The sequence below is a fragment of the Rhincodon typus genome, chromosome 5 (assembly GCF_021869965.1).
Source record: "Rhincodon typus isolate 14 chromosome 5, sRhiTyp1.1, whole genome shotgun sequence".
Classification (NCBI taxonomy): Eukaryota; Metazoa; Chordata; class Chondrichthyes; order Orectolobiformes; family Rhincodontidae; genus Rhincodon; species Rhincodon typus.
Genome location: NC_063336.1, coordinates 115,727,918 through 115,755,778, shown reverse-complemented (window position 1 = coordinate 115,755,778; position 27,861 = coordinate 115,727,918). Strand labels below are relative to the sequence as shown.

At 42.4% G+C, this 27,861-nt stretch overlaps 1 protein-coding gene across 1 annotated transcript; it reads left to right on the top strand.

The window, feature by feature from the left end:
- LOC109917191 (cytosolic 5'-nucleotidase 1A-like) lies at window positions 1-27,861 on the top strand. Its single transcript, XM_048597174.1, has 6 exons — window positions 1-266; window positions 357-524; window positions 3,745-3,874; window positions 7,996-8,118; window positions 20,738-20,922; window positions 23,885-27,861. Exons 1-6 carry the CDS (start codon window positions 111-113, stop codon window positions 24,248-24,250), a joined length of 1,128 nt encoding a protein of 375 aa, XP_048453131.1. The 5' UTR covers window positions 1-110; the 3' UTR covers window positions 24,251-27,861.

Below are 27,861 nucleotides of genomic sequence, written 5' to 3'. Positions count from 1 at the left end.
GGGGTAGGAACGCCCAGTAGTAACACTGACACTTCCTTGTTGCAGTTCCAGAAGCTGAGTTTGCTTCCCCAGCAGCAAACGATCCCTGAGCTCTTAAAGCTGTTTCAATCATGAGCGAAGAAAGACTCAGAACGGAGGATGAATCTTCAGGCGCAGTCACTCAAAACAATCCGCAAGTCAGAGGAGGTTCTGATGCCGGAGAAACCGACTGGAAAGCTGCACAGAAGGCATTTGAAAAGATAGCTTCCACAAAGAAACTGCGGACTGTGAGTAGATACAAAAAAAAGGGTTTGTATTTAGTATCCTATTCAACTTCTCCCAATGATTTATAAATTCGTGTCCTTTTCCTTGGCTAGCCCAAGTGTCAAGATGCTATCACGATCGCCGTGTCTTCTCGCTGCCTCTTTAACATGGTGGAAGAAAGAAAGATATATGAACTGCAAGGCCTGGAAAGTTACGTGAAATACCAACAGGAACACGAAGAGGAGCCCCTGAAGAAGGGGCCGGCTTTCCCATTAGTGAAGGTAGAGGATATGTCCGGGTTAATCCCATCCAGCCTTTTAGAATGTGTGTCGTTCCCCCTTCCATCTAGAAACTTACATGAATTAGTATTAACATATTTCGATCATTGTAACTCTGACTCTGAAAGGGAAGTTCCTCAATGTACAATTTTAAGTGTAGAGTGGTTGCAACAAATTATACTGCCTGTCCCAGCCACAAATGTTGCACAGCTTAACATGACACAAATGAAAGCTGAGCAGATGATGTTTCTCTAGAAGATGGAGATTAATTGGACCTCAGATGTGGTAAGGAGACTGATGTGTGTTGTAGGCTGCTAAAACAGTGGGCTACTGTTTCATTACTGTCCATTTAGGCCAGTACTTCACAGTTATGGGGTGGGGGTGGGGGCGGGGGCGTGGAATCTTGAGATAGATTTGATTTTCAGAGGCCTTAAAAGGTATAAGGCATTTTAAATTCCAGGGAATGGTTTACAAAAATGGGTAGACTAACACTGTGGTTAACTGTGGGCAACTTGTGAGAGGAAAAGAAGTTATTTTGAACACTGAAATCCTTTCATAGGATTCAACCAGAAAAATGAAAGCAGTGTAGCTTACACATGCTGCAATTTTCCCAAAATGTAAACCCAGAAAAATCTTTTAATATCTACTCTAGGAATACTATGAATGTTTCAGTCAGTACCTTTCTCAAATTCTATTTTATAAAATCCTTGCAGATATTTGCCAAAAAATTTGGGCTGTTTCTAAGTGATGCTTTTCCTCCTAAGATAATCCTTTCCCTGTACTAACCAATGCATGTACAGTGGTAAACTTTCCCTAAATTCTCTCAATTGTAAGTAAAATCCCCTCTTTAAATGAAATAATCAAAACTGCCCACGGTAATCTAGGTGTGGTCTCATCAATACTTGACAGAGGTGTTGTAAGATTTTCCTGTTTTCATACTTCACTCGCTTTGCCTGAAACTCAACATACCACTTGCCTTTGAAATTACTTATTGTACCTGCATCAGAACTCGTGTGTTTCATGTATAAAAACACCTATACCCCTCTGCATCACAGCATGCTGTATTTAACCGCCACTTAAATAATAAATAGTTTATTTTTTTCTGCCTCCATCACAATTATCCTACATTATTCTCCATCTGTCATTTTTTCTTCCATTTACTTAACCTGTCCATATTTGTTGTGTCCTCACAATTTGCTTTCCCACTTATCTTGTGTCCATAGACAATAAGAAATAGGAACAGGAGTGAGCTGTTCGACCCCTGCTCACACCATGTGATAGGATCATGGCTGATCTAACATTCCTCATTTTCCTTGATTCCCCACCTGATCTCTCAAATCTATCTGTCTTAGTCTTAAATTTACACGAGGACTATGCACCACAGGTCTTTGCTGTAAAGGATTTCCAAAGATTCTCGACCCACTGAGAGGAGGAATTCCTCCTTATCTCATTTTTTAAACTGATGCCCCATTATTCTGGGACTGTTCCTTCTGGTGCTAGGCTCTCCCATGAGGGAAAACATCCTATCCGCATTTATCCTGTCAAGCCCCTTAAGAATCCTATATGTTTCAAATGAGATCACCTCTCATTCTTCTAAACTCCAGTGAATACAGTCCCAACCTGTTTAGCCTTTACTCGTTAGACGATCCCTCCCTACCAGGGATGATCCTAGTGAACCTTTTCTGAACTGTCTCCAATGAAATATCTTTCCTTAAGTAAGGGGACCAAAACTGCTCGCAGTACTCAAGATGTGGTCTCACCAGCAACTTGTAAAAGTTGCAATAAGACTTCCTGACTCTAATTCCCTTGAAATAAGGGCCAACATTCCATTAGCCTTCCGGTCATTTAATTTGGCTACAGTATGCCTGGTCTCATTATCCAAGCCAGTAATATAAATTCTAAATAATTGGGCTCAGCATTGATCTCTGTGGCAGTCCAGGAGTTCCAGCTTGTCAACCTGAAAATAACACGTTTAGCCTGACTCTGCTTCTTTTTAGTTAGATAGTCTTCTATTCATGTGGCAACTTTTTGAATGTGTTTTAGAATTTCAAACACACGGCATCCTCTTTATCCAGCATGTCTGTACATCCTGAAAAAAAACTCTTTTAAAAAAGGGTCAAACACAATTTTATTTTCATAAAGAATTGACTCTGCATGAATGTATATATTTTTTAACTTCCTGCTTTTGGTTACACAACTAATAGATTTTAGCATTATCACTGTGACAGACCTCCGGCTTACTGGCCTTTGGTTTCCTGCTCTCTTCTCTTCCTCTTTTCTGAAAATAGGTGTTTTGTTTGCAGTTGTTAAATCTGTTGGGACCTGTCCCGGATCTAGGGTATTTTGGAAGATTATAACGGCACGTTGGCTCAGTGGTTAGCGCTGCTGCCTCACAACGCCATGGACCTGGATTCGATTCCACCCTCAGGTGACTGACTGTGTGGAGTTTGCACATTCTCCTAGTGTCTGCGTGGGTTCCCGCTGGGTGTTCCAGTTTTCCTCCCACAGTCCAAAGATGTTTGGGTTAGGTGGACTGACCATGATAAATTGTCCATAGTGTCCAAGGATGTGCAGGCAAGGTATATTAACCATGGGAAAGCAGAGTTACAGGGGTGGGATAACAAGGTGTAGAGCTGGATGAACACAGCAGGCCAAGCAGCATCAGAGGAGCAGGAAAGCTGACGTTTCGGGCTTGGGTCTGGGTGGGATGCTCTTCGGATGGTCGGTGTGGACTCGATGGGCTGAATGGCCTGCTTCCACACCCTACAGATTCTATGATTTTCTAACCAATGGCTCTGCAAGTTTTTTTTTAAGACATATATATGGAGGCCTTTAGTCCTATTAGTTTGACTGTTAGTTTCCTCCAGTGATAGTGACCATTATAATTTCATCCCTTTTACATCCTGCCCACAATTTTCTCCTTTTGACCGGGATATTTGTAAAACATGTGCTACCGTGAAAACTGTTATAAAGTATAAGGTATGACATCATTTAATGGAGAATGGATAAATATTTGAAAGGATGGAACACTTGGTGAGCTAGCAGCTACAGAGACACAATGACCCAAGTGCTCACTTTCTGTGCTGGAATATCTGTGATAGTTTGTGAGTTTTCATTTAAGGCTGAGGAAATTTATAAGTTTAAAACCGCTTTCATTAAGCTGGATCATTACTTGTAGAACAATAAATCATCTTCAAGAACATAATGCATTTATTTCTTCCAGGCACTAGAAACTGTTAACTTACGACTACGTGAACTTTACCCTGACAGTGATGAAATATTTGATATTGTACTGATGACTAACAACAATGCCCAAGTAGGCGTGAGGCTGATAAATAGCATCAATCACTACGGTAAGTTCATAAAAACTATGTATGTTTGCTTATTTTGATGACATTGAATTTTATTTTATATTTACACTCTGGTGCTTCTGCTGCCTTCTCCCAGACACACTGCAGTTTCATTACCCTGTAGTTACTCTTCCTTAGTTTGTATCTATACACACTAACTTTCCATTGCTATGGTCAGCTCACTTTACTTCTGTAGTGATGTACCTAATCTTGTCAGTACATGCTTGCAATAAAATAATTAGTGCTCACTGTGCGATACACCCATAAAACAAATTACAAAGTACTCAAAGACAGATGATTTTAAAATTAAAAATAGCAATTTTCTGGGGTCACCATATATTTACTCAATATGTAATTATGCATTTTTTAAAAATCTGTGTTCAACCACTCAAAAAGCCAGATGTTTGAACAGGAACAGGCATACTCATGGCTAGGCAAGTTAAATTAAAAAAGAAATAAAATTTCAGTAACTTAGAAAGATGGAACGGTGTGATACTTTGACACAAATGACATATGCTGTTTAAAACATTGTTCATGAGAAATCAGACATGCTGATTAAAATGGAATGCATTCAGCTACTAAATACCTGGAACTTTATTCACACACCATTGATGTAGCCCAAAGCCATTTGGTACACTTGTAAAATCCATGAAGACCATGACATGTAGTGGGTGTGGTTATTGTGTTGCATTAGTGTTATTTTCACTGAAACACTTCAAAGGAAATTAACTAAACACTTCTTAATTTTTGCGAAGGTGCTTTTGGTTTTATCAGAACAGAGTGGGCACAATTGGCCTGTGCATGTTTCATCTCCAGTGGTCACACATTGACACTCAATGTCACACATGCAAAACACAGGCCCATCTAGTGAACCCAACCTGGAAGTATAAAGAAAAAAAACTCGAGATGAGTATCAACTGTTGCAATGTCAAAACCAGAAAACAATCGTAGCTCAAAAGATTATGCAGCCAAAGGATGAGATAAATCAGAAAGCTAGTTACTATGTAAATAATACAGTTATATCTAAGGAAGTGCATTTCAGTTGGAAAGAGGTCATTCTCATTTTAAATCAATGTGTTGCAAAATATTTTGTCACTTTCTATATTTTGCCTCCCTTTCTTGTCTGTTCCCCTAGTATTTTCATTCTGGTACATAATTTATACAATCACTACAACAATAAAATACTATCACAAGTTTTTGTTTTGCTCAATCGAAGAATAATCGTCATCAGTAACGTTGTAGATTTTGTACCAATAACACAGTAGTAGACAGTACCAACTCAGGATAGTTTACATAAGAACATAATGAGTCTGATCTGATAGTGATGATATTGAAGAAGGCTGCTTGGTTTGATATCTTTTTTAATTCATTCATGGACATAAGCATAGCAGACTTGGCTAACATTTATCCCTATCAGTTCTGAGCCCAGTGTCTGTGTCCAACTCATACTTAAGTCACCTAGGTACATACACAACACTGCCAAACAGATTGAACAGCAACTGGTCACTCCTTCCAAAAATGCCAGTGGAAGGCAGTAAAAGTATGATAGATTTGTGGTCAGCCATGTGATGGACGTATTTGGGGTGGCACAGTAGCTCAGTAGTTAGCACTGCTGTATCACAGCACCAGGGACATGGGTTCAATTCCAGCCTCGGGAGACAGTCTGTGTGGAGTTTGCACATTCTCCCCGTGTCTGCGTGGGTTTTCTCCGGATGCTCTAGTTTCCTCCAACAGTCCAAAGAGGTGCAAGTTAGGTGGATTGGCCATGCTAAATTGTCCATAGTGTCCAGGGATGTGCAGGTTGGGTGGATTAGCTGTGAGAAAGAATTGGGTGTGGGTCTGGGTGGGATGCTGTTTGGAGGGTCAGTGTGGACTTGATGGGCTGAATGGCCTTCTCCCACACTGTATTGATTCTATAAAATTTATGCATATACTATCACTGTCTGTGGCTCCAGACTGCAACATGCTATTAAAATGATATGTTAACACAGCAACTCTAGCTCCTGACCATGGGGAGGAGTGATAGGAAGTGGTAGGAGGAGGAATGGTAGTTGGTCCAGTTAGCTGGGCAAGCTAATGTGAATCTGTTCTGGGTCTGACTGGGATGGTATGGTTATCTGCAGTTTGCCCTAAATGTAAGAAGGTGTGGTATTGTGATTTGGAGCTGCCTTAGGGAGGAGAATTGAAGAATTTATAATCTGAATGGATTGGCATATGAGACACCTCTCTCTTATGTTAACTATTTCCTGCGTTGCTTCCTTCAGCTGGAAGCAGTTAAAACTCGGGTCAGAGTTTCTCACTATGATGTAGCTAACAAATACCTGACTGAATTATCAGATCACATTCCAATTCCCACTTCGAAAAATAAACAGCAAATATGGAATGAAACAGAAGAGAAACAAACACTTGCTTTGTGGGCACTCAGTTTCTGAACCATGTCAGTTCTTGAGACAATGCAGTTCAGGTATTTTTTCCCAATAAACTGCATCAAGTACCACTATACAGGATAAGCGCTCAGGACACACATTCCCACAATTACAGACTAAACCCTGGAGTAAGACCAGACAAATTTGTGTTTGCTGCACCTAAGTTGTGCAATGCATGTCTGCATGATGGATATCTTGCTGTAATAGCAATTTAATACAAATCAACCTGGGTGGATTTATCATCCTCAGGGTGTGTGCAAGTGTGGACCAATGAAGTGGAATGACTCATTCATATACAATGCACACACCTATATGATTGTTGCAAAAGTTTGACCTGCATGAAACAGAGAACAAATACTCATTCACAGATTTTGCAGCTTGTCATACAGGAATTCATTTAGTATCAGAGATAGTAGGAACTGCAGATGCCACAGAATCTGAGATAACACGGTGTAGAGTTGGATGAACACAGCAGGCCAAGCAGCATCATAGGAGCAGGAAGGCTGACGTTTCGGGCCTAGACCCTTCTTCAGAAATGGGGGAGGGGAAGGGGGTTCTGAAATAAATAGGGAGAGGGGGGGAGGCGGATAGAAGATGGATAGAGGAGAAGATAGGTGGAGAGGAGACAGACAGGTCAAAGAGGTGGGGATGGAGCCAGTAAAGGTGAGTGTAGGTGGGGAGGTAGGGAGGAGATAGGTCAGTCCAGGGAGGACGGACAGGTCAAGGGGGCGGGATGAGGTTAGTAGGTAGAAGATGGGGTGGGGCTTGAGGTGGGAGGAGGGGATAGGTGGGAGGAAGAACAGGTTAGGGAGGCAGGGACGAGCTGGGCTGGTTTTGGGATGCGGTAGGGGGAGGGGAGATTTTGAAGCTTGTGAAATCCACATTGATACCATTGGGCTGCAGGGTTCCCAAGCGGAATATGAGTTACTGTTCCTGCAACCTTTGGGTGGCATCATTGTGGCACTGCAGGAGGCCCAGGATGGACATGTCGTCTGAGGAATGGGAGGGGGAGTTGAAATGGTTCGCAACTGGAAAGTGCAGTTGTTTAGTGCGAACCGAGCGTAGGTGTTCTGCAAAACGGTCCCCAAGCCTCCGCTTAGTTTCCCCGATGTAGAGGAGGCCACAACGGGAACAGCGGATGCAGTATACCACATTAGCGGATGTGCAGGTGAACATCTGCTTGATGTGGAAAGTCTTCCTGGGGCCTGGGATGGGGGTGAGGGGGGAGGTGTAGGGGCAGGTGTAGCACTTCCTGCGGTTGTAGGGAAAAGTGCCAGGTGTGGTGGGGCTGGAGGGGAGTGTGGAACGGACAAGGGAGTCACGGAGAGAGTGGTCCCTCCGGAAAGCAGATAAGGGTGGGGAGGGAAAAATGTCTTTGGTGGTGGGGGCGGAAGTGTTGGAGGATGATGCGTTGGATCCGGAGCTTGGTGGGGTGGTACGTGAGGACGAGGGGGATTCTTTTTTGGTTGTTATTGCGGGGAGGGGGTGTGAGGGATGAGTTGCGGGAGACACGGTCGAGGGCGTTCTCAACCACTGAATTCATTTAGTATAACTGGTTTTGAAATAGAATGTGATTAAATACACCTTTTAGAAAATGTTTTACTGATACATGCTTGTAAATTGAAAAATAATCTCAACAAACTACCTGAAGTGGGCTGCATCTTAAAAATATTGCCTTTGTTCTTTTTTTTCAAACAGATCTGTCAATTGAAAGGTTCTGTATGACTGGTGGGAAAAGTCCAGTTGGGTATCTGAAAGCATACCTCACCAATTTGTATCTTTCAGCAGATTCTGAGAAAGTGGGAGAAGCAATTGAAGAAGGTACAGATTCAACAAACTGACATAAACTTATTACAGCATTGTATTCTATTGTAGGAGGGAAAATTGGTACAACAACAGCACTTAAACTGCTTAGTTTTTTTGTGTTGGTGGGTGTGTTTTTGAGCAACAGGGTTTCTGTAAGGAATTAATTTAACCAGTTACACTTAAGAAATACTGGTTGTTGCATTGTACACATTCTTTGTTCAGTGTTTAACTTTTTCCTGATCTTCTGAACCATTTATATCATGATCCTGAGCAAATCATTTCAGAATAATCTGGAATCCAACTATTTTTAGTTTGGAAGGTCTATTTTTACAGCAAATTGGGTGCTCAGCCCTTTTAAAACTAAAGGGTACTGATTCTATGGACTATTTATCGTGTAATTGACATCTCTAACCTTTAGATGCGATTAGTAGTCGGGATTATCTACTGGAGCTTCCATCTCCACCTACCTGTGTAAACTTGGTGGTGAGGGAGGTGGGAGGGGAAGTCTTTTGGAAGTTGTTTTGCCAGCTTGTCACTGCTGTTGTGGAGTTTTCTGACGGAAGTGACATGGGTGGAGTACACCTAGAGTACACCTTTAACACATAAGTGAACAAAATGAGAAAGTGTACAAATGGCAGGATAATGACAGCTAACATTTTTTCACCATCACTATCACCGGAGCACTGTTGCATTAGACCGTATGATGTCGCAGCAGATGCAGACCATTCAGCCTTTTGAGTCCGTTCCGCCATTCAATAAGATCATGGCTGATCTGATCATCCTCAACTCCACTTTCCTGTCTTTTCCCTCACAAATTAAAAATCTGTCTCTCTCAGCCTGAAATATAGTTCGTGATCCAGCCAATAGCTTTCCATGGTAAAGAATTCCACAGATTCACCATCCTCTCTAAGAGAAGAAATTTTTTCTCTTTTCTGTCTGTTGTGGACCAGACCAAATCTCCTCAAAATATATTAAGAAGATAGTCTAGACCCTAAAATTTTCTTATTTTAAAGGTAAGTGTAAGGTGTTGCATTGCAGATACAATTCGATTGGTCAACTACTTGATTTTACACAAAACATGCTTTATTTTTACACTACAGTTAAAATACTCAAACTAAAGACAAAAGGAAAGAATTTGCTTAACTGTAACTCTATCAAAATGCTCAACAAAACTATCTATATATGTATATATAAACTACTACTAATTAACTGTTCCAATAAAGTAACTTCGCATAAACGTACCCTTGACAAAGACAAATTCAATAAAATAGATTGTCTTACGTGCAATTCCAGTAGCAAGAAGAGAACCACAGCTTTTAGCTGTAACAGAGAGAGGAATAAGAGCTTCCACATCCAAATTCAGGACCCCAGCAACTGTTAAAAGCTAAAACTACAAATCCTGGTTTTGTGGGAGTTTGCCCCACCCATTCAGGCTGCTTCTATTGTTCCAACTTTAAAAAAAAACCCCAGGATCTCACAAGCTGTTTACTTTATTGGCTTTAAGCAGACCGCTCATCGCCTCTGACTCAACCTTACAAAATATACCTCTTACACAAAGAGCAGATGTGAGCTCAATTAATAACAAATCAGAAGTAATAGCTTTTTGCAGACCAAGACGATTAAAAAATACTAAGTCAAGGCAGGTGGCCAGAGTTAAGATATAAATCATGACCTTGCTGAATGAAAGAAGAGCTTGGGGAGGGCGTGGCTTGCTGCTGTCCCTGTGTACCTAACACAGTCATTTTACATCAGTCTACAGTCCATTTGGCAAAGACAGTGTACTCTGAGTGGGGGACTTCAGTGCCCACCACCAAGAGTGGCTCAGCAGCAGTACTACTGATCGAGCTGGTTGGGTCCGAAAGGACATAGCTGCTAGACTGGGTCTGCAGCAGGTGGTGAGGGAAGCAACAAGAGGGAAAAACATACTTGACCTCATCCTTACTAATCTGCCAGCTGCAGTTGCATCTGTCCATGACAATATCGGTAAGAGTGACCATTGCACAGTCCGTGTGGAGATGAAGTCCTGCTTTCACATTGAGAATAACTTCCATCCTGTTGTGTGGCACAATCACCATGCTAAATGGGACAGACTTCGCACAGATCTACCAACTCAAGACTGGGCATCCATGAGGCGCTGTGGGCTATCAACAGCAGCAAAATTGTACTCCAGGACAAGTTGTAGTGTCATGGCCTGGCATATCCCCCACTCAACCATTACCATCAAGCCAGGGGATCAACCCTGGTTCAATGAAGAGTGCAGGAGGACATGCCAGGAGCAGCACCAGGCATACCTGAAGATGAGGTATCAACCTGGTGAAGCCACCAAACAGGACTACTTGCAGGCCAAACAATGAAAGCAGCAAGTGATAGACAGAGCTAAGCGATCCCACAACCAACGGATCAGATCTAAGCTCTGCAGTCCTGCCACATCCAGTCGTGAATGGTGGTGGACAATTAAACAACTCACTGGAGGAGGAGGCTCCACAAATATGCCCTTCCCCAAGAGCACAGCACATCAGTGCAAAAGATAAGGCTGAAGCCTTCGCAGCAATCTTCAGCCAGAAGTGCTTAGTGGATGATCCATCTCGGCCTCCTCCAGTGGTCCCCAGCTTCACAGATACCAGTCTTCAGCCAATTCAATTCACTCCACATGATATCAAGGAATAGTTGGAAAGACTGGATACTGTGTAGGCTACGGACCCAGATAACATTCCGGTAATAGTACTGAAGACTTGTGCTTCAGAACTTGCCGCTCCCCTAGCCAAGCTGTTCCAGTATAGTTGTACTCTGGCATCTGCCTGACAATATGGAAAATTACCCAGGTATGTGCTGTACATAAAGAGCAGGACAAATCCAACCCAGCCAATTGCGTCCCATCAGTCTACTCTTGATCACCAGTAAAGTGATGGAAGGTGTCATCAACAGTGCTATCAAGCAGTACCTGCTTAGCTATAGCCTGCTCAGTGATGCTCAGTTTGGGTTCCACCAGCCACTCAGCTCCTGACCTCATTACAGCCTTGGTTCAAACATGGACAAAAGAGCTGAATTCCAGAGGGGAGGTGAGAGTGACAGCCCTTGACATCAAGGCTGCATTCGACCAAGTGTGGCATCAAGGAGCCCGAGCAAAACTGGAATTACTGGGTATCAGGTGGTTGGAGTCATACCTGACACATAGGAAGATGGTCGTGGTTGTTGGAGGTCAGTCATCTCAACTCCAGGACATCTCTGCAGGAGTTCCTCAGGGTAGTGTCCTCTGTCATCTTCAGCTGCTTCATCAATGACTTTCCCTCCATCATAAGGTCACATCATGATTGCACAGTGTTCAGCATCATTCGTGACTCCTCAAATACTAATGCAGTCTGTGTTCAAATGTAACAAGATCTGGATAGTGACCAGGCTTGGGCTGACAAATGGCAAGTAACATTTGCACCACACAAATGCCAGGCTATGACCATCACCAATAAGAGACAATCTAATTAATGCCCCTTGACATTCAATGGTGTTACCATCACTGCATTCCCCAAAAGCACCATCCTGGGGGGTTACTATTGACCAAAAACTCAACTGGACTTACCACATAAACACAATGGCTACAAGACCAGGTCAGAGGCTGGGAATACTGTGGTAACTCACCTCCTGACTCCCCAAAGCCTGTCCAACATGTACAAGGCACAAGTCAGGAGTGTGATGGAATACTCCCACTTGCCTGGATGAATGCGGCCCCAACAACACTCAAGAAGCTTGACACCATCCAGGACAAAGCAGCCCGTTTGATTGACACCACATCCATGAGCATCCACTCCCTCCACCACCGACACTCAGTAGCAGCAGTGTGTACTATCTACAAGATGCACTGCGGCAATTCACCAAAAGATCCTCAAACAGCACCTTTCAAATCCACGGCCACTTCCATCTAGAAGGACAAGGACAGCAGATACATGGGGAGGCCACTACTTCCAAGTTCCCCTCCAAGCCCCTCACCATCCTGACTTGGAAATATGTCACTGCTCCTTCACTGTCACTGGGTTAAAATCCTGGAATTCCCTCCCTAAGAGCAAAATTGATCTACCTGCAGCAAGAGGACTGCAGTGGTTCAAAATGCAGCTCACCTCCACCTTGTCAAGGGCAACTAGGGACAGGCAATAAATGCTGGCCAGCCACTGACACCCACTTCCCACAATTGGATTTTTTTAAAAAGCTAGCTAAATGCTGATGGTTGTTGCAGTAGCTCACCTGTCACAATCCACTTTATTTGCTGTGGATATGGGCTGGGGTATATCGAAAGAAGTTTAAAATTGCATACTTTCACTGAAATAGCACCAGATTTGTTCTAAAACGGTGGCCATGCCTTGAAAGCTGGCCACACAAACCACATAAATCGGGAAGAATACTCATTCCTTTGCACCTCAATCTGTGTCTCTCAATATGTCGCATTCTTTAAAGAAATGAAATATATGTGTATCAGGTAAGGATTCTGTTAAAGCATTATGAATACCTCAAAGGGTTCTGAGGAAGGGTCACCGGACCCGAAACGTTAGCTCTGTTTTCTCCTTCACAGATGCTGCCAGACCTGCTGAGCTTTTCCAGCAACTTTGTTTTTGTTGTTGTTGATCTGAATACTTCATTGGTTTCAGTAAATGGTTTCATATTGCTTTGCAAGTCCACAGCATACTTTATACTTTTGAACACTGATTCACGTGGAATGTGTTTTCAATCATGTTAAAGATGCTTCTAAAATAGTTCAAACCCCTAAGATGTTTATGATCTGTTAATTGTATCAGTTTTATGTAGTATCCATATTGGTGTTCAACACTGAACTACATTGTACTTTAAATATCCTCTGTTTGATTTGTGTCAGACAAATTGAGCAGGTTTTGTGGGTAACACACCTTTAAGTACCTATGTGTCATGCAGGAATCTTTTAATAATCCTATCGGTAATGATATCATTTTGTTCCTCTAGTTCAAGGTGATTAGTGTGTGGAATGTTAGATGGGTACAGAAATGAAAGGCAACAACAAATTCATGGAACAAATATGTGAGGGTGAAAAAGTGAAAACGGCCCGAACAAAGTTTTTAGGAAAGAAAATATGTTTTAAATTAAAAAATGCTGGAAATCACCAGCAGGTCAGGCAGTATCCATGGAGGGAGAGCAAGGTAATTGCTTTCTCCGCAGATGCTGCCTGACCTACTGTGATTTCCAGCATTTTTTGTTTCAGTACAGATCCCAGCATCTGCAATAATTTGCTCCTACATTTTAAATAATCCTGGAATAAGTGAAAGGAAATCGTTGGTTTTCAGTCTAACCTTCCCTGGTCTGTCGGTTTTACTCAGAATATCAGTAACCCAAGGTAGGCTCAACAATGGGGAATACCCATTTCCTCTTTATTAAAGCAAGGCACATCCTACAGCAATAATAATACAGAAAAGGCTTACTTGTGCAATGTTTGCAGTGACCAGGTTTACAGGTGATTGGATATGAACTTTATTGAATTTTTCTAGGAGGTGACAACGACGATAAATGAGGGTGGAGCAGTGGATGTTGTCTACATGGATTTTATAAGGCTTTTGATAATAGACCTCAGGATGGGCCCATCCAGAAGATTAAGATGCATGCGATCCACGGTGATTTGGCTGCGTGGATTCAGAATTGCCTTGCCTGTAGAAGGCAGAGGGTAGAGGTGGAAGGGTGTTTTTCAGGTTGGAGGCCCATGACTAGTGGTTTTCCGTAGGGATCTGCACTGGGACTGCTGCTGTTTGCAATATATGTAAATGACCTGGATGAAAATGTAGATGCATGGGTTAGTAATTTTGCAGATGATACAAAGATTGATGGAGTTGTGGATAGTGTAGAAGGTTGTCAAAGGATACAGTGGGATATAGATCAGTTGCAGATATGGGCGAAAACATGGCAGATGCAGTTTAATTCGAGTGAGTGTGATGTGCTGCATTTTGGGAGAACAAATGTTAATGAAACATATACAGTTAATGGCAGGAACCTGAAGAGCACTGATGTACAGAGGTATCTTGGGGTTCAAGTCCATAGCTCCCTGAAAGTGGCCACACAAGTAGATAGGGTGGTAAAGAAGGTGTATGGTATGCTTGCCTTTATTGGTCGAGGAATTAAGTACAAGAGTCAGGATGTCATGTTGCAGCTTTATAAGACTTTGATTAGGCCACACTTCAAGTATTGTCTTCAATTCTGGTTGCCACATTACAGGAAGGGTATGGAGACTTTGGAGAGAGTGCAGAAGAGGTTTACCAGGATGCTGCCTGGATTAGAGGGTATGAGCTAAAAGAAGAGACTAGAAAAACTCGGGTTGTTTTCTCTGGAATGGTGGAGGCTGAGGGGAGACTTGACAGAAGTTTATAAAATAATGAGATGCATAGATAGGGTTGACGGTCAGAGTCCTTTTCCCAGAGTTGAAATATGTAATATCAGGGGGCATGCATTAAAGGTGAGAAGTGGAAAGTTCAAAGGAGATATGAGGGGCATCGTTTTTACACAGTGGTAGGAGTCTGGAACATGCTTCCAGGGGTAATGGTGGAGGCAGATACAATAGGGGCATTTAAGGGGCTTTTAGCTAAGCACATGAATATGCAAGGAATGGAGGGACATTGACCAAGGGCAGGCAGAAGGGATTAGTTTAATTTGGCTTCATGTTCGGCACAACATCGTTTGCCATAGGGCCTGTTCCTGTTCTGTACTGTTCTATGTTCTTTGTGATCAGTCAGTTCTGTCTCAACCTTCAGCCACTGATAAATAAGCTAACTATCTCTCTCAGGCACATTTCCCTAAATTCCTTCAACACTGTTCGGTCTTCAGTGATTGATTACTGGCCAGTATCACAAGGGTGTAACGTTTTCCATGGTCCAGTTAATCTTCCTTTCAGTAGGACAAGTGCTCTTTTGTAAAGAGGCTTAATGTTCAGTTTTAATAAACCTTGACTGTAGTTCAGCTTATTCAGGTTGTTCTTTATAAGGTATTTCTTTGCGGTTTTTGTGTTGCCCAATCAACCAAATGAAATTTACACAGCACACTGTGTTCAACAACTTTGTTTACTGATACAGTATATCACACATCTAGTGTGTTTGTTTTGAGCAAAAACTCAGCCAAGCACACTATCAAGAGTTACAACACACAACTTAAACCCATAACACATCAGGAAGCATAGGAAACAGCTACCTTCTAGTGATTAGGTCAATATCCACCCAACTGACCTTTTAAAAGAGCATGTTTTATAATAAAAAAAACCTGCAGATTCTGGAAATCAGAAACAAAAACAGAAATTGCTGGAGAAACTCAGCAGATCTGGCAACATCTGTGGAATGAGCAACAGAGTTAACATTTCAAGTCCCATCACTGCTCTGGAGAAGGATCACTCAATGTTAACTCTGCCTTCTCTCTGCCAATGCTACCAGACTTAGAACAGTGCAGAGCAGGAACAGGCCCTTCAGCCCATCATGTCCGCACTGACCATGATGCCCTTCTACACTAATCCCATCAGCCTGCACATGATCCATTTTCCTCTATTCCCTGCCTGTTCATGTGTCTGTCTAAATGTTTGTTAAACATTGCTTTTGCATCTGCTTCTAACAGCTTCCCTGGCAGCATGTTCCAGGCACCCACCACCCTCTGTGTAAAAAAAAAACTTGTCTCCTTTAAACTTTCCCTCTCTCACCTTAAACCTATGGCTCCCTGGTATTTGATATTCCTGGGATAAAGACTTCAAATATCCACCCTATCCGTGCCTCTCAAAATTTTATATATTTCTATCAGGTCGTCTCTTGGCCTCTGACGCTTTAGTGCAAACAAACCAAGTTTGTCCAACCTCTCCTTACGGCTAATGTATTCCAATCCAGGCAACATCCTGGTAAATTTCTTTTGCACCTTCTCCAAAGCCTCTACATCCTTACTATAGGGTAGCGAGCAGAACTGCATACAGTAATCCAAATGTGGCAGAACCAAAGGCTTATCCAGCTGTGATGTGTCTTGCCAACTTTTATACTCAGTGCCCTGAACAGTGAAGGCAAACATGCCTTACATCTCCTGTACCACCTTATCCAATTGTGGTGCCACTTTCAGGGGGCTGTGGATTTGCAGCCCAAGATCCCTCTGTATGTCAGTGCTCCTAAGGATTCTGCCAACGGGGTTTCTCCAGCAATTTCTGTTTTTGGAGCAGGTTTTACATGTCATTTTCTCATTTCAGCTAATCCAGCAAATTTAGGGTTAATATCTCCACAATTAAGTTGCATTAAGTATTATACTGCATTGCTTTAAATATTATACTGCATTTGGCTGAGAAAATAGATATAAGTAGTAGGTTACTGGAATATTTTAGGGTTAGCTTCTGTAGTAGCAGACATTCCAATCACTGCTTTCCACCAGACATAGACAGATTTAGAAATGGCAAATCTTCCACAAGTCATGAGAAAGTACTGCCCTTGTAACAAAGAAAATCAGCAAGTTACATGGTCAGTTGCAGGCACTACAAAATATACAAGTCAGATTAATAAAACAGCAGAATCTCACAGCAGATCTGAGTGTTCAATGGCTTCAATTTGCTTCTTCACCCACCATGCTTCCGATACACACATCCTAGCTCCATTGGAGAATTCTCATCTCTGCATCAGAAGCTTGAGAATTCAAGTCAATTGAGGACTTAAATGTACTAAAATAAAAAAAAGCCAAGAGCTGACACGCAGTGCTGTACCAAGGGTGTGTTGCACTATCACCGATGCCAAATAAGGTGTTAAATTGAGACTGCCCCATCATGATGGTTGTAAGTGATCCTGCAGCACCGTTTTGAAGAAAGGGAATTATCCAGGCTTTCTGGCCAATCTTTATCCCTCTAATGCCTTGAAATCCCTGGAAAGATCAGTTTCCCTGTGACTGTCTGTAATTTTGTAGATCACACATTTGAAGGTGAAGGATTGAATCAAAACCAATTCCCTGTGCCATTCGACAATCCAATGCCCAGGCCATGTGAGCCCATGGTTCTAGGATACATTAATGTCAGCTGTAGCTCAGTCTGTTCCATTATACACCAGAAAGCTGAGTGTTCCAGTCACAAACCAGAGACCTGGGCGCAAGGTCCAAGGTTGATACTCTAACATTATACTGACCTGTTAGAGCAGCTATGTTACTACAAAACAAGCTTGATGTTGGGAAAACGAGGTGTTGAAACTAGAACAGGTAACTAGCGGATTATGCTTGCTGCTTTGTTAGAATGACCTTCATGTTCCCATGCAACCAAACTGCCTCCAGTCCAGGGCATAATCCACAAGTATAATGGGGAGGCAATGGCCTATTGGTATAATTGCTGGACTGTTAATCCAGAGACCTAGGTAACATTCTGGGGACCCGGGATTGAATCCCACCGTGGCAAATGGTGGAATTTGAATTCAATCAATATCTGGAATTTAGAATCTAGTGATGACCATGAGTTCATTGTCGATTGTCAGAAAAACCCTTCTGGTTCACTAATGTCCTTTAGGGAAGGAAACTGCCATCCTTACTTGGTCTGGCCTACATGTGACTCCAGAACCCACAGCAATGTGGTTGACTCTTAACTGCCCTCCGGGCAATTAGGGATGGGCAATAAATGCTGCCTCACCAGCGACGCCCTCATCCCGTGAATGATTAAAGGTAAAAATGAATAAAGGTATAAGCTGCATTCCGCCCTTGCAAAGACATTGATATGTGGCATCTGTAGATCCCTGACAACCATTGTGTCACCACTCTGAAACACTGGCACTGCACTATGGAAGCATAGACTAGCATTGTAGGGCTCACTCACAACAAGCATAGAAAGGCTGCTGCAAGGATACTTTGCGCTCAGGGACATGAACCCAGCTCATGGATTGGGCAAGGCTGCATCTCTGGGCTGCTCAGTTGGTCTCTCGGTGTTTGCTCACTTAGCACCAAATTGTGTGCTGACAGCATCCATTCATCACTTTGTATTGCTGTGCGGATCAGTGTCACACAACTAGGCAGGGTTGCCTCGCTGGTCAACAGTTTGCCGTTAATTGGACAGCCGTCTTGCTGCATGGCAACGTGCCATGTCAGTCTCGCTCCTGCACTATGTGTCAGCAGTGAGTGAGGAGACATTTCATCACCCAGACAGCAGTGAGCCTGTGGAACCACAGAAAGTGGTTAAGGCCAAAGAAGAAGGTAGATAAAGTTCTTGGGGCAAGAAGGGTCAAGGAATATGGGAGAAGGGGGGATTAAGGCATGAAGCTGGATGATCAGCCATGATCATATTGAATGGTGAAACAGTCTTGAGGGGCCGAATGGCCTACCCCTGCTTCTCTGTTTTCTGCATGTGCACCAAGCAGACATGGAGACAGAGTAGCAGCGCTGAGCCTGGGCTCGTTCTCTCCCATCTGCTTTCTTTCCCTTTTTATTTTCTTCTTTTTACTTTTGCCCTCGTTCCTTTTTTTTTGTTTCTTTCTTCATTTTCTTTCCTTTAAAGACGGAGAGTGGTGGCTGAAGAAAGAGGCCTCCAGCAGCACCAGACACAGCTCCACCTGAGCCCGGAGTCTCCTGGCGAGCGAGGAGCAGGTTTCGGGATGACACCCCCCCAGCCCGGATCCGCAGGCTAGGCTGAGGCTCCAGGACCATAGCTAGGCCCGGACACCTGAAGGATAGGAAGCGTCAGCGAAAGGGACAGTGGAGGATCCCAATGACCAGTGGCCTGCAGTAGTGTTTGGAGAAGCGTCGGATAGGGAACAGGAAGTATGGAACCCATGTACCCCCAGTCCCGTGGCTCCAGCAGGGATGCAGATGTCGCGGGAGTGGCCGTGACAGAGGCCTGTAACCGAGACCCTGGAGCCTGTTACAGAGACCCCAGCCGACATCAAGCAGTGCCTGGAGGAGCAGCGGAACAGGAACAAGAAGGACAGAGAAAGATGAACTCTATTGCAGTAAAACTTTGCTTTATATTCAGCATTTCAGGATGGTGGTGGAGCATGGCGACACTTAGCATTTAACATGTGAAAAAACACTTTTCACTGTATTTTTATGTACATGCGACAATAAATCTAAAACTAATCTACATGTCTCAAAATCCTAGGGGCGCAGTCCTCACTGGAGTCAATGGAAGCTCCAGTCAGACAGGGTTTCCCAATACAGTTATTCAGGGGCAGTCTCTGATACAAGCACAGTGTAACATCTATGGATCTGCTCAGTGTGGTTCCGGTCAGGGAGTCAGTGCCTGGGGAGTGGGTCACAGTAGTCGCTGTGCCTACACGGTAGCTGGACTTGAGGAAGATATACACGTATCAGTGAGGGGTCTGGATACATCTCACTGGCCGATCAGACCACTCAAGGAGGTGGTGTTTGTTGGCACCATCCACAGAAGCTAAGATGAAAGATGGTCACAGTCAGTTCATGGACAACAGTGACTGTTAACACTTGTTAGGTCAGTCGCTGGGACTGGGACCCACAGGCTCTGAAGAATCGATTCTAATTGTGAAGGAGGTGGAAGGACAGTACTGTCTTCAAAGAGGCATAGAGGACCGCAGGGGTGGACAGGGGGTTGTGTGGGTGCAGGGGTTGTCCACAGTGAAGAGCACCCTGGCTTCAAGCAGATTGGGGGAGGAACACCCACACCTGGCACAATTACCTCCCATGCCAGGAGCTAGATGGGAGACATGGATAGGTGCTAGTGCACGTAGGTGAGTCGGGTGAGTGCCTGGGGAAGTATGAAGGCTGTGGGACTTACAGAAGGAGTTCTATAATGGGGATGTGGAAGTTTTGGGATCACCAGTACATTCAGGTGGACCACTGGCTGGAGAGCACTCAGTGGTCACCTTGCACTGTGCTGGAAATTGAAAGCCTGCCAAGGGGAAGGAGTTGGTTCCACACACACTCTGAGTGGGACTCCATTTGTGATGAAAGGACCTGCACCAATGTTAGGGCTTATAAAGGGAAAGAACATTGTGCACACGCCCATGTACTGTACATGACACAAGCCAGAGGGGTGACCTTATAAAGGTTTATAAAATCATGACGGACACAGATAAGGTGAATAGCAAAGATCTTTTCCCTAGTGTATGGGAAATTCAAGACTAGGGGGCATATGTTTAAGGTAAGGAGAAAGATTTAAAAGAGACATATGGGGAACTTTTTTACACAGAGAGTGGTTCATGTGTGGAATGAACTTCCAGAGGAAGTGGTAGATGCGGGTACAGACAATGTTTAAAAGACATTTGGATAAGCACATGAATAAGAAATCTTTGGAGAGATATGGGCCAAACGCAGGCAGGTAGGACTAGTTTGGTTTGGGAACATGGTCGGCATGGACTGGTTGGGCCAAAGGGTCTGTTTCTGTGCTTCCTGCGTGGTTCACCCCCCACTCCCCAGTGACATACAAAGTATCTCGAATTTCAGGAGAGTCAGTTATCAAGTATATTCAATGTGACAGGTTTTGGATTACAATTAGAAGTTTTTGAAAAGGACCTAATAATATCATGTAGCCCCAATCTCCAACACTGAAAAACACTGGCAGTGTTGAGTGAAATGTATTGTTCAATATGGTACAGTTGTTGTGGTATACAGTGTTTGTGACAGGCCTGTATTTAGCAGTGAGGCTGTTATAACATGTTTCCTTGTTTCGTTTCCCTGTACACAGGAATTGCAGCAGCGACTATGTTTCAGAGTGAAAAGGACCTGCAGCTTTCAGATCACCAGCTCAGGGTGGCATTCGATGGAGATGCTGTTCTTTTCTCTGACGAATCAGAAAAGATCGTGAAGACTCAAGGATTAGATACGTTTTTTGAACATGAGCTGAAGTTTGAGGACAAGCCACTTGCACAGGTTAGATGACACTTACACAATACAGCGGCAGTACTATGGCTTTAAGAGGTGTATTTTGTCCTTTCTTTTGAAGAAGGGTTGAGACAGAAGTCGGCTTTTTTTCCATTAAAAAAAGGATAAAATACATCTCTTAAAGCCATCGAATCCCTACAGTGTGGAAGCAGGCTATTCAGCCCATCGAGTCCAAGGAACATCCCACCCTGACCCACATCCCTACCCTATTGCCCTGCATTTCCCATGGCTAATCCACCTAGCCTGCATATCCTTGGACACTTAAGCATGGCCAATCCACCCTATCCTACACATCTTTAGACTGTGGGAGGAAACCCACACAGACATGGGGAGAAAGTGCAAACTGCACACACACAGTCGCCTGAGGCTGGGCTCGAATCCAGGTCACTGGTCCTGTGAGGCAGCAGTGCTAACCACTGAACCACAGTGAGACCTTGACCGTCATAGCAGAGTTAGAAATTTGGTCCAGGAAATATTCCCAGCCCAGCTGAGACTATTCTGGTAGGGGAAGGTATCTCTAACACTGGAGCAACAGATGAAGTTTTTAACTTTACAGGAGGACACAAGTCATATTTTTTCATTCAGTAGAATGTGACCATGAAGCCAAAGTGATGGCTTGCCAACCTTTCAAATGAATAACATGCCATTTGAATTTCAGTGCCAGTATGATGCCAGGTAAGCCATATGCCCCAGTAACTGGCAGAACATGTCAAACAACACAGCCCTTTCACTGCCCACAGTGGCAGCATATATTGTCTGCTCAAACAGCCCATACTTCAAAACCTAGTCCATATAGTGACCAGCATATAGGATTTTCCTGAAGAAGGGTCACAGGACTCAAAACGTTAACTCTGCCTTTTCTCCATAGATGCTGCCAGATGTGCTGAGTTTTTGTTCAGACCTCCAGCATCTGTCATTCTTTGCTTTCTGTTATATGATTTTCTTACTCAGCAACATTTACTAAATAATTCTGTTTATGCTAAAAAAAAAATTACACCGGAAACCAATTTAAGATTATCAGCTGGATTTTTGGTGTGAGACAAAAAAAACTGCAGGTGCTGGAATCCAAGGTAGACAAACAGGAGGCTGGAAGAACACAGCAGGCCAGGCAGCATTTGGAGGAAAGGAGCAGACAATGTTTCGGGTATTACCCTTCCTGAAACGTTGACTGCTCCTTTCATCCAGATGCTACCTGGCTTGCTGTGTTCTTCCAGCCTCAGGTTTGTAGTGTGATTCATTTCACAGGCTAGAAGTTACATACATTGACAAAGACCCTGTTCTTTATAGGCAAAAGGCATTTGCCCACACTTTTCATAGGATCCCTATAATGCAGAAGTAGGCCATTTGGCCCATCAAGTACACACTGATCTTTGAAGAGCATCCCATCCAGACCTGTTCCCCTACTCTATCCGCATGAGCCTTCAGTTTTCATGGCTAATCCGTGTAGCCTGCATATCCCTGGACTCTCTGAGCAGTTTAGCATGGTCAATCCACCTAACCTGCACATGTTTGGACTGTGGGAGGAAACTGGAGCAAACCCACACAGACACGGGGAGAATGTGCAAACATCACACAGACTGTCGCCAAGGCTGGAATCGAACCCAGGTCCCAAGCGCTGTGCGGCAGCAGTGTTAACCACCGAGGAACCATGCTTTACAGCCTATTTGTTGAGGGGAGGGTTGTTGAGACTTCCCAACTTTTCTACATACTCTGCGGCTAATATGATGCAATAGTTAGGTAACGGGTAAAGATAGCTGGGAGTAATTTTGTGAAGTTGAATGGTGTGTTAACAATAAAAAAAGCATAAGCTTGTAACAAGCAAAAAGCTCATAAGATACTACATTCCATACTTCTATTGAACTTTCTAAATGCCTCAGAAATATAGACAATCAGTAAAGATCTGTGGGGAAAATAAAGACCTTTGAAATGTGGATATTAAGATGAATGATACAAATTCTTATTTACGGACCATAAGACAAGTGATGAAAGTCTTGACATGGAAACTCGCACATGTGACAGAAACCTGATGTACTTGGAATAGAGGAGTAGCAACAGAATCCATTTCCACAAGGCTTCTAAAGGTTTCTGGAGAAAATTCCACCTGAGGCATCATCCTGGAGAGCTTGCCAGCGCAGGGTATCATGTGAGCATCGTAACACTCTGTTAAAATGATCTAAGATCAATTTTAATTTGGTGGGGGTGGTGGGTACTGAATGGCATGGAAGTGACTAAGAGATTTGAGGCTTCAGATCTCTAGACAGAACATCATTTTCCCCCACTGTGTTGCACCTCCCCACCTCTTCCTCCCTCCAACTCCACCCTCGCTAAATGTTAACATCCACCGCACAATCTCCCTCACTGTATGGAGTGGGAAATTCAAATTTTAAAGATCATTTTCCAGAATAAGGGAAGAAACTGCTGAAATCTAGAAAGGAATATTTTATTCACGATTATAAATCAGTTGGGAAAGAGAGAGACACTGAAGTTCCCATCATCAAATGAGAGGAACATTAAGAGGAAAGAAAACAATATTTTGTCTATTTTGAATCAGATAAAACTGCTTTTGCCCCACCCCATCAGATTGAGTTTGCCACTTAATATAAGTGAAGCATTAATGTGTATTTTATCATTAGATTGCCTTTCTGTACAAAGTAAAAAGCAACATCTTTCTCACATTATTATACTTTAGGTAGTTTGCAGAAGTTTTGGAGAGCTGCCAATTCCATTTATTCCAAATTGGTTTTGACTTGAAAGAACATGGGGTGGTAGGAGCAGTAAAGAGACATACTTTTGAGGTAATAACTGGTAACTGATTCAGCAATTACCTTGGATGACAGAAGTGTAAAATGAGAAATTATCTTTAAGTAGAGGCTCGAGATATCTGCTCTAGCAACCGTTACCCCGCAATCGTTTCTGAAAGGTCTAATTTACTCATTTACTTTGCACACAGGGTCCTCTCAAAGGATTTCTGGAAGTTTTAGGAAAACTTCAGAAGAAGTTCCATGCCAAGGACTTGCGTTTGAACTGTCCCATCAGGACTTACCTGGTGACCGCGCGAAGTGCTGCAAGTTCTGGAGGAAGGGCTTTAAAGACTCTTCGCAGCTGGGGCCTGGAGGTTGATGAAGCACTTTTCCTTGCAGGGGCACCTAAAGGACCACTCTTGGAAAAAATACGCCCTCACATTTTCTTCGATGACCAGATGTTCCATGTTAAAGGAGCACAAGCACTGGGAACAATTGCAGCACATGTTCCTTATGGCATGGGGCAGAAATACAACAAAAGCACCCCCATAACTGAATCTCCAAAAAAAAGTTAATCTTGAGCAGGATAAACTAACTCCTATATATATATATAGTTTACACCTGTGCTGCATCATTCTATGCTACCTGTAAGTGCAATGTGAAAAAATGTCAATCCTGATCAAAATTTGGCTTTATTCAGTGGGGTCTATTCATCAAAGCACTTAGACAAATGTTTACCTCCTCTTTTTCACATTTTCTAACGCTGCAGTTCAGTTTTTTATATTGTCTAGCTTAGGTGCAGGAGGACTGCATGAAATTAGTCAATTTAATATTTTCATGTTGTATTTAATTTGAGCACAGTAGTCTTGAAGCAATTTTGTTCACATAGAAATGAACATCTTGCGTTACTTTCTCTTTAAAACTGGAACCATTTGAAATTATTCGAGGTAGCTTTTCTTTTTAAAAGCCACATGAAGTTTACAGAATGATCAGGCGATCACCAACATTTTCCTCGTCTGGCAGCATCAGTGGAGAGAAATCAAAATTAACATTTTGGATTGAGTGACCCTTCCTCAGAGGGAGTTTTGAGGTATGGTCACTCGACCTGAAACGTTAACTCTGATTTCTCTCTACTGATGCTACCAGACCTGCTGAGCTTTTCCAGCAATTTCTGTTTTTGTTCCTGATTTACAGCATCCACAGTCCTTTCAGATTTTACCAAAGTTTTCCAGTCTTGCAATGAATTGTGCTGAGTACTTGGCCTTGATTTTTAAAAAAAAATTAATCGATGATCAGAGTTTTCTCAAAGTGCTGGGAAAACCACTTCTGCGAAGTGAGTTTAGACCTCTCATTCACATTAGTAAAGGGTGAAATGCCTGCTTTCACTAGGGGTAAAGAATGAATCTTCATCGACAGTAGCAATATGGTGAGTGGCTCGCCTCTGCTGACAGTCCACCCATGCTACCCAATGTTGAGTCTCTTCTCCTCCCTAGTCCACCATTTTGAGGCCTTCAGTGACCACACAGCACCTGAGCAACAGGTCTCATATGACTCAATCCCTTGATGTTTGAATTCCCCTAGTGCTTAATGTTTTCCTTCGTAAACTCTCGGTGTGGTCTTTGCCCTTTACGCGCAGAGAAGAAATTGTTTTCATCCACCTAAATAATTCTTCTTATTTATCCGATTTTGTTGTTTAAATTAAAGATGTTTCAGTTCCTCCAATTCCCTCTTATAACTAATAACTCTGTTCCCTGATATCATTGCTCAGCACTACTGGGCTTAAACAAGTTTTGACACTACATTGCAGTTGATGTTAAATTGGAGGAAAGAATCTTATGCAACATGTGTGCTGGGAACACAAGACAGCAATGGGTATAAGTATGGTGGAGACCAATAATGTATGTGATATATGAATTCATTTTTAGGAACCACATAGCACCATATATTTTAATTATTTTCTCCTCAGTATACTAACAAGTGGCAACTATCCTAGGTCTCTGAAAGACTGGGATTCATAACTGTAACCCCCACCAATGGTCCCATGTTCAATGCTGTATTTATCTACAGAATGCAAAGAAAATTCGTCACTATGTTGCTCTTTCCTCCTGTTGTGCATCAAATCTGCTGTCTGTTTTATTGCCTGCAGTTGTATACATGTTTACATTTATGATTATCTCACAAAGTATTGCAATATTTGGGCAGAAGTCTAGGGTCACGGTGCAGGACACCATTACACATGAAACAGTTTGGGGGAGTTTGAAAAGATTGTCCAGGAATTAAACAGTGAATCTTGGGAAAATATTCCATTACTTCCTGTTTTCATTTTGGATTGTAAAATTGTAAAGTGCAATTGATTCTAAAAGTGATATCATTTGGAAGTGAATGTTTTGAATGAATGCTGTGTGATAGATTTGTTAAAATTTGTTTTTTTAGTCATTTGGACTAGGATGCCTGAGATGGTTCGGTAAATCAAATGTATTGGACGTTCCTCTGTGTTTTTGTACCTTGGTAATCACTATCCATTCATGAACTGCTATATTAGAGGAAGCAATGGCCTCATGGAATTCTCACTAGACACTTAACCCAGAAACTCAGCTAATGTTCCGGGGACCCAGGTTTGAACCTAGGTACGGCAGATGGTGGAATTTGAATTCAACTTCTATGGAATTAAGACTCTAATGACGGCATAACATTATCAATTGTTGCAGGAAAGCTCATCTGGTTCACTAATGTCCTTTAGGGAAGGAAACTGCCATCCTTACCTGGTCTGGCCGACATGTTACTATGGACCCAACAGCGATATGGTTCACTCTTAACTGCCCTCTGGGCAATAAGTACTAACTTAGTCAGTGATAGCCACATCCTGTGAATGATTTTTCTTTTAAAACAGTGAGAAATCTTCAGAAGTAATTTTTCAAAGGTTTTCTGATTAGTTCATTCACTTAACACCTTAACACTTAACAAGCAATTAGAGATGATGTCAGTCTTGAAAAAACCTGTTTTTCTGTGAATTCCTGAATAAATGTTTAGTGATTGTAATAACATCAGTCAGCTGGACCTCATAGAATATGATTTCCCTGATTGGGACTGTTAATCTGATCCAGTCAGGGAAACCTGGCTGACATGAAAGGATAAATTTCAGCGATATTGAGCCCCAGAATGTCTGACTCAGCAAGATGCAGTGCTATTGTCAAAAACTATGTATTTGTACATAAAGGGTGACTGGTAATGGGATACTAGCCTCTGAAGAGTTATTTCAAAAAGGAGTGTGAAAATGACAGCAGAGTTCCCAACTAACAGAACTTTTCCTAAATTAGCAATCACACTTAAAGAACCATAAAGATGGCTACTCTATGAAATGTAAATGTCATATAGAAGCAGTACAATATCTTTTGTCCTGATTGGAGATTGTTCCAAGAGATTCTAAGTAAATTGTCACTTATTTTGTGTCTAACAATGATTATCTGTTGGTCAGTACTACTCTCATTTAATGGGTGTTATAGGTCAAAATACTGGAATTACCCATCCCACCCCCATACCTCTGTGGGTATACTTGAATATTCTGCAGTCCATGGGGTATAAGAAGGCAGCACAGCATCTTCTCCAGGCCTGTTAGGGATGGACAATAATTGCTGGTTTAGCCCGTAATGCTCACATCCTATGAATGAATAAATTTTAAAAAAACAGGTAAGGAACTGATATCAAATTTTAATACCTCAATTTCTTTTAGAATTAGGAGTAATAAATGAGTTGTATAAAAATGTGTCCTTCATAGGATTAACATCTGTAACAAACAAGAGGTAATTTTCCACTCTGTTCTCCTAGCAACTGAGATTTGGAAAATATCTAAATGATGCTGCCTTTAACTCAAGCATGAAAGAAATAGTCAGAGCCATTAATGATCAATGACATCTGTAGTTTGCACTTGGATTATTTCAGTATTTTGTTGTAAAAATCACGTCTTTCTTCCCATTTAAAAAAAAAATTAGCTGCACAGAACTCACACCATTTATTTCCATGCTTGGTTACAATAGTCTCTAGTAGTATATTGACTTAAGTTTATCTTTTTGCATTGTGGTTTTATTTTATTCGTTTTGTTACCAACAACTGCTTTTGTGCATATTTTTAAAGTATACTGTACTTGGTCTAATTTCAATAAAGCTGGCTTATATAAACTCACAATCAA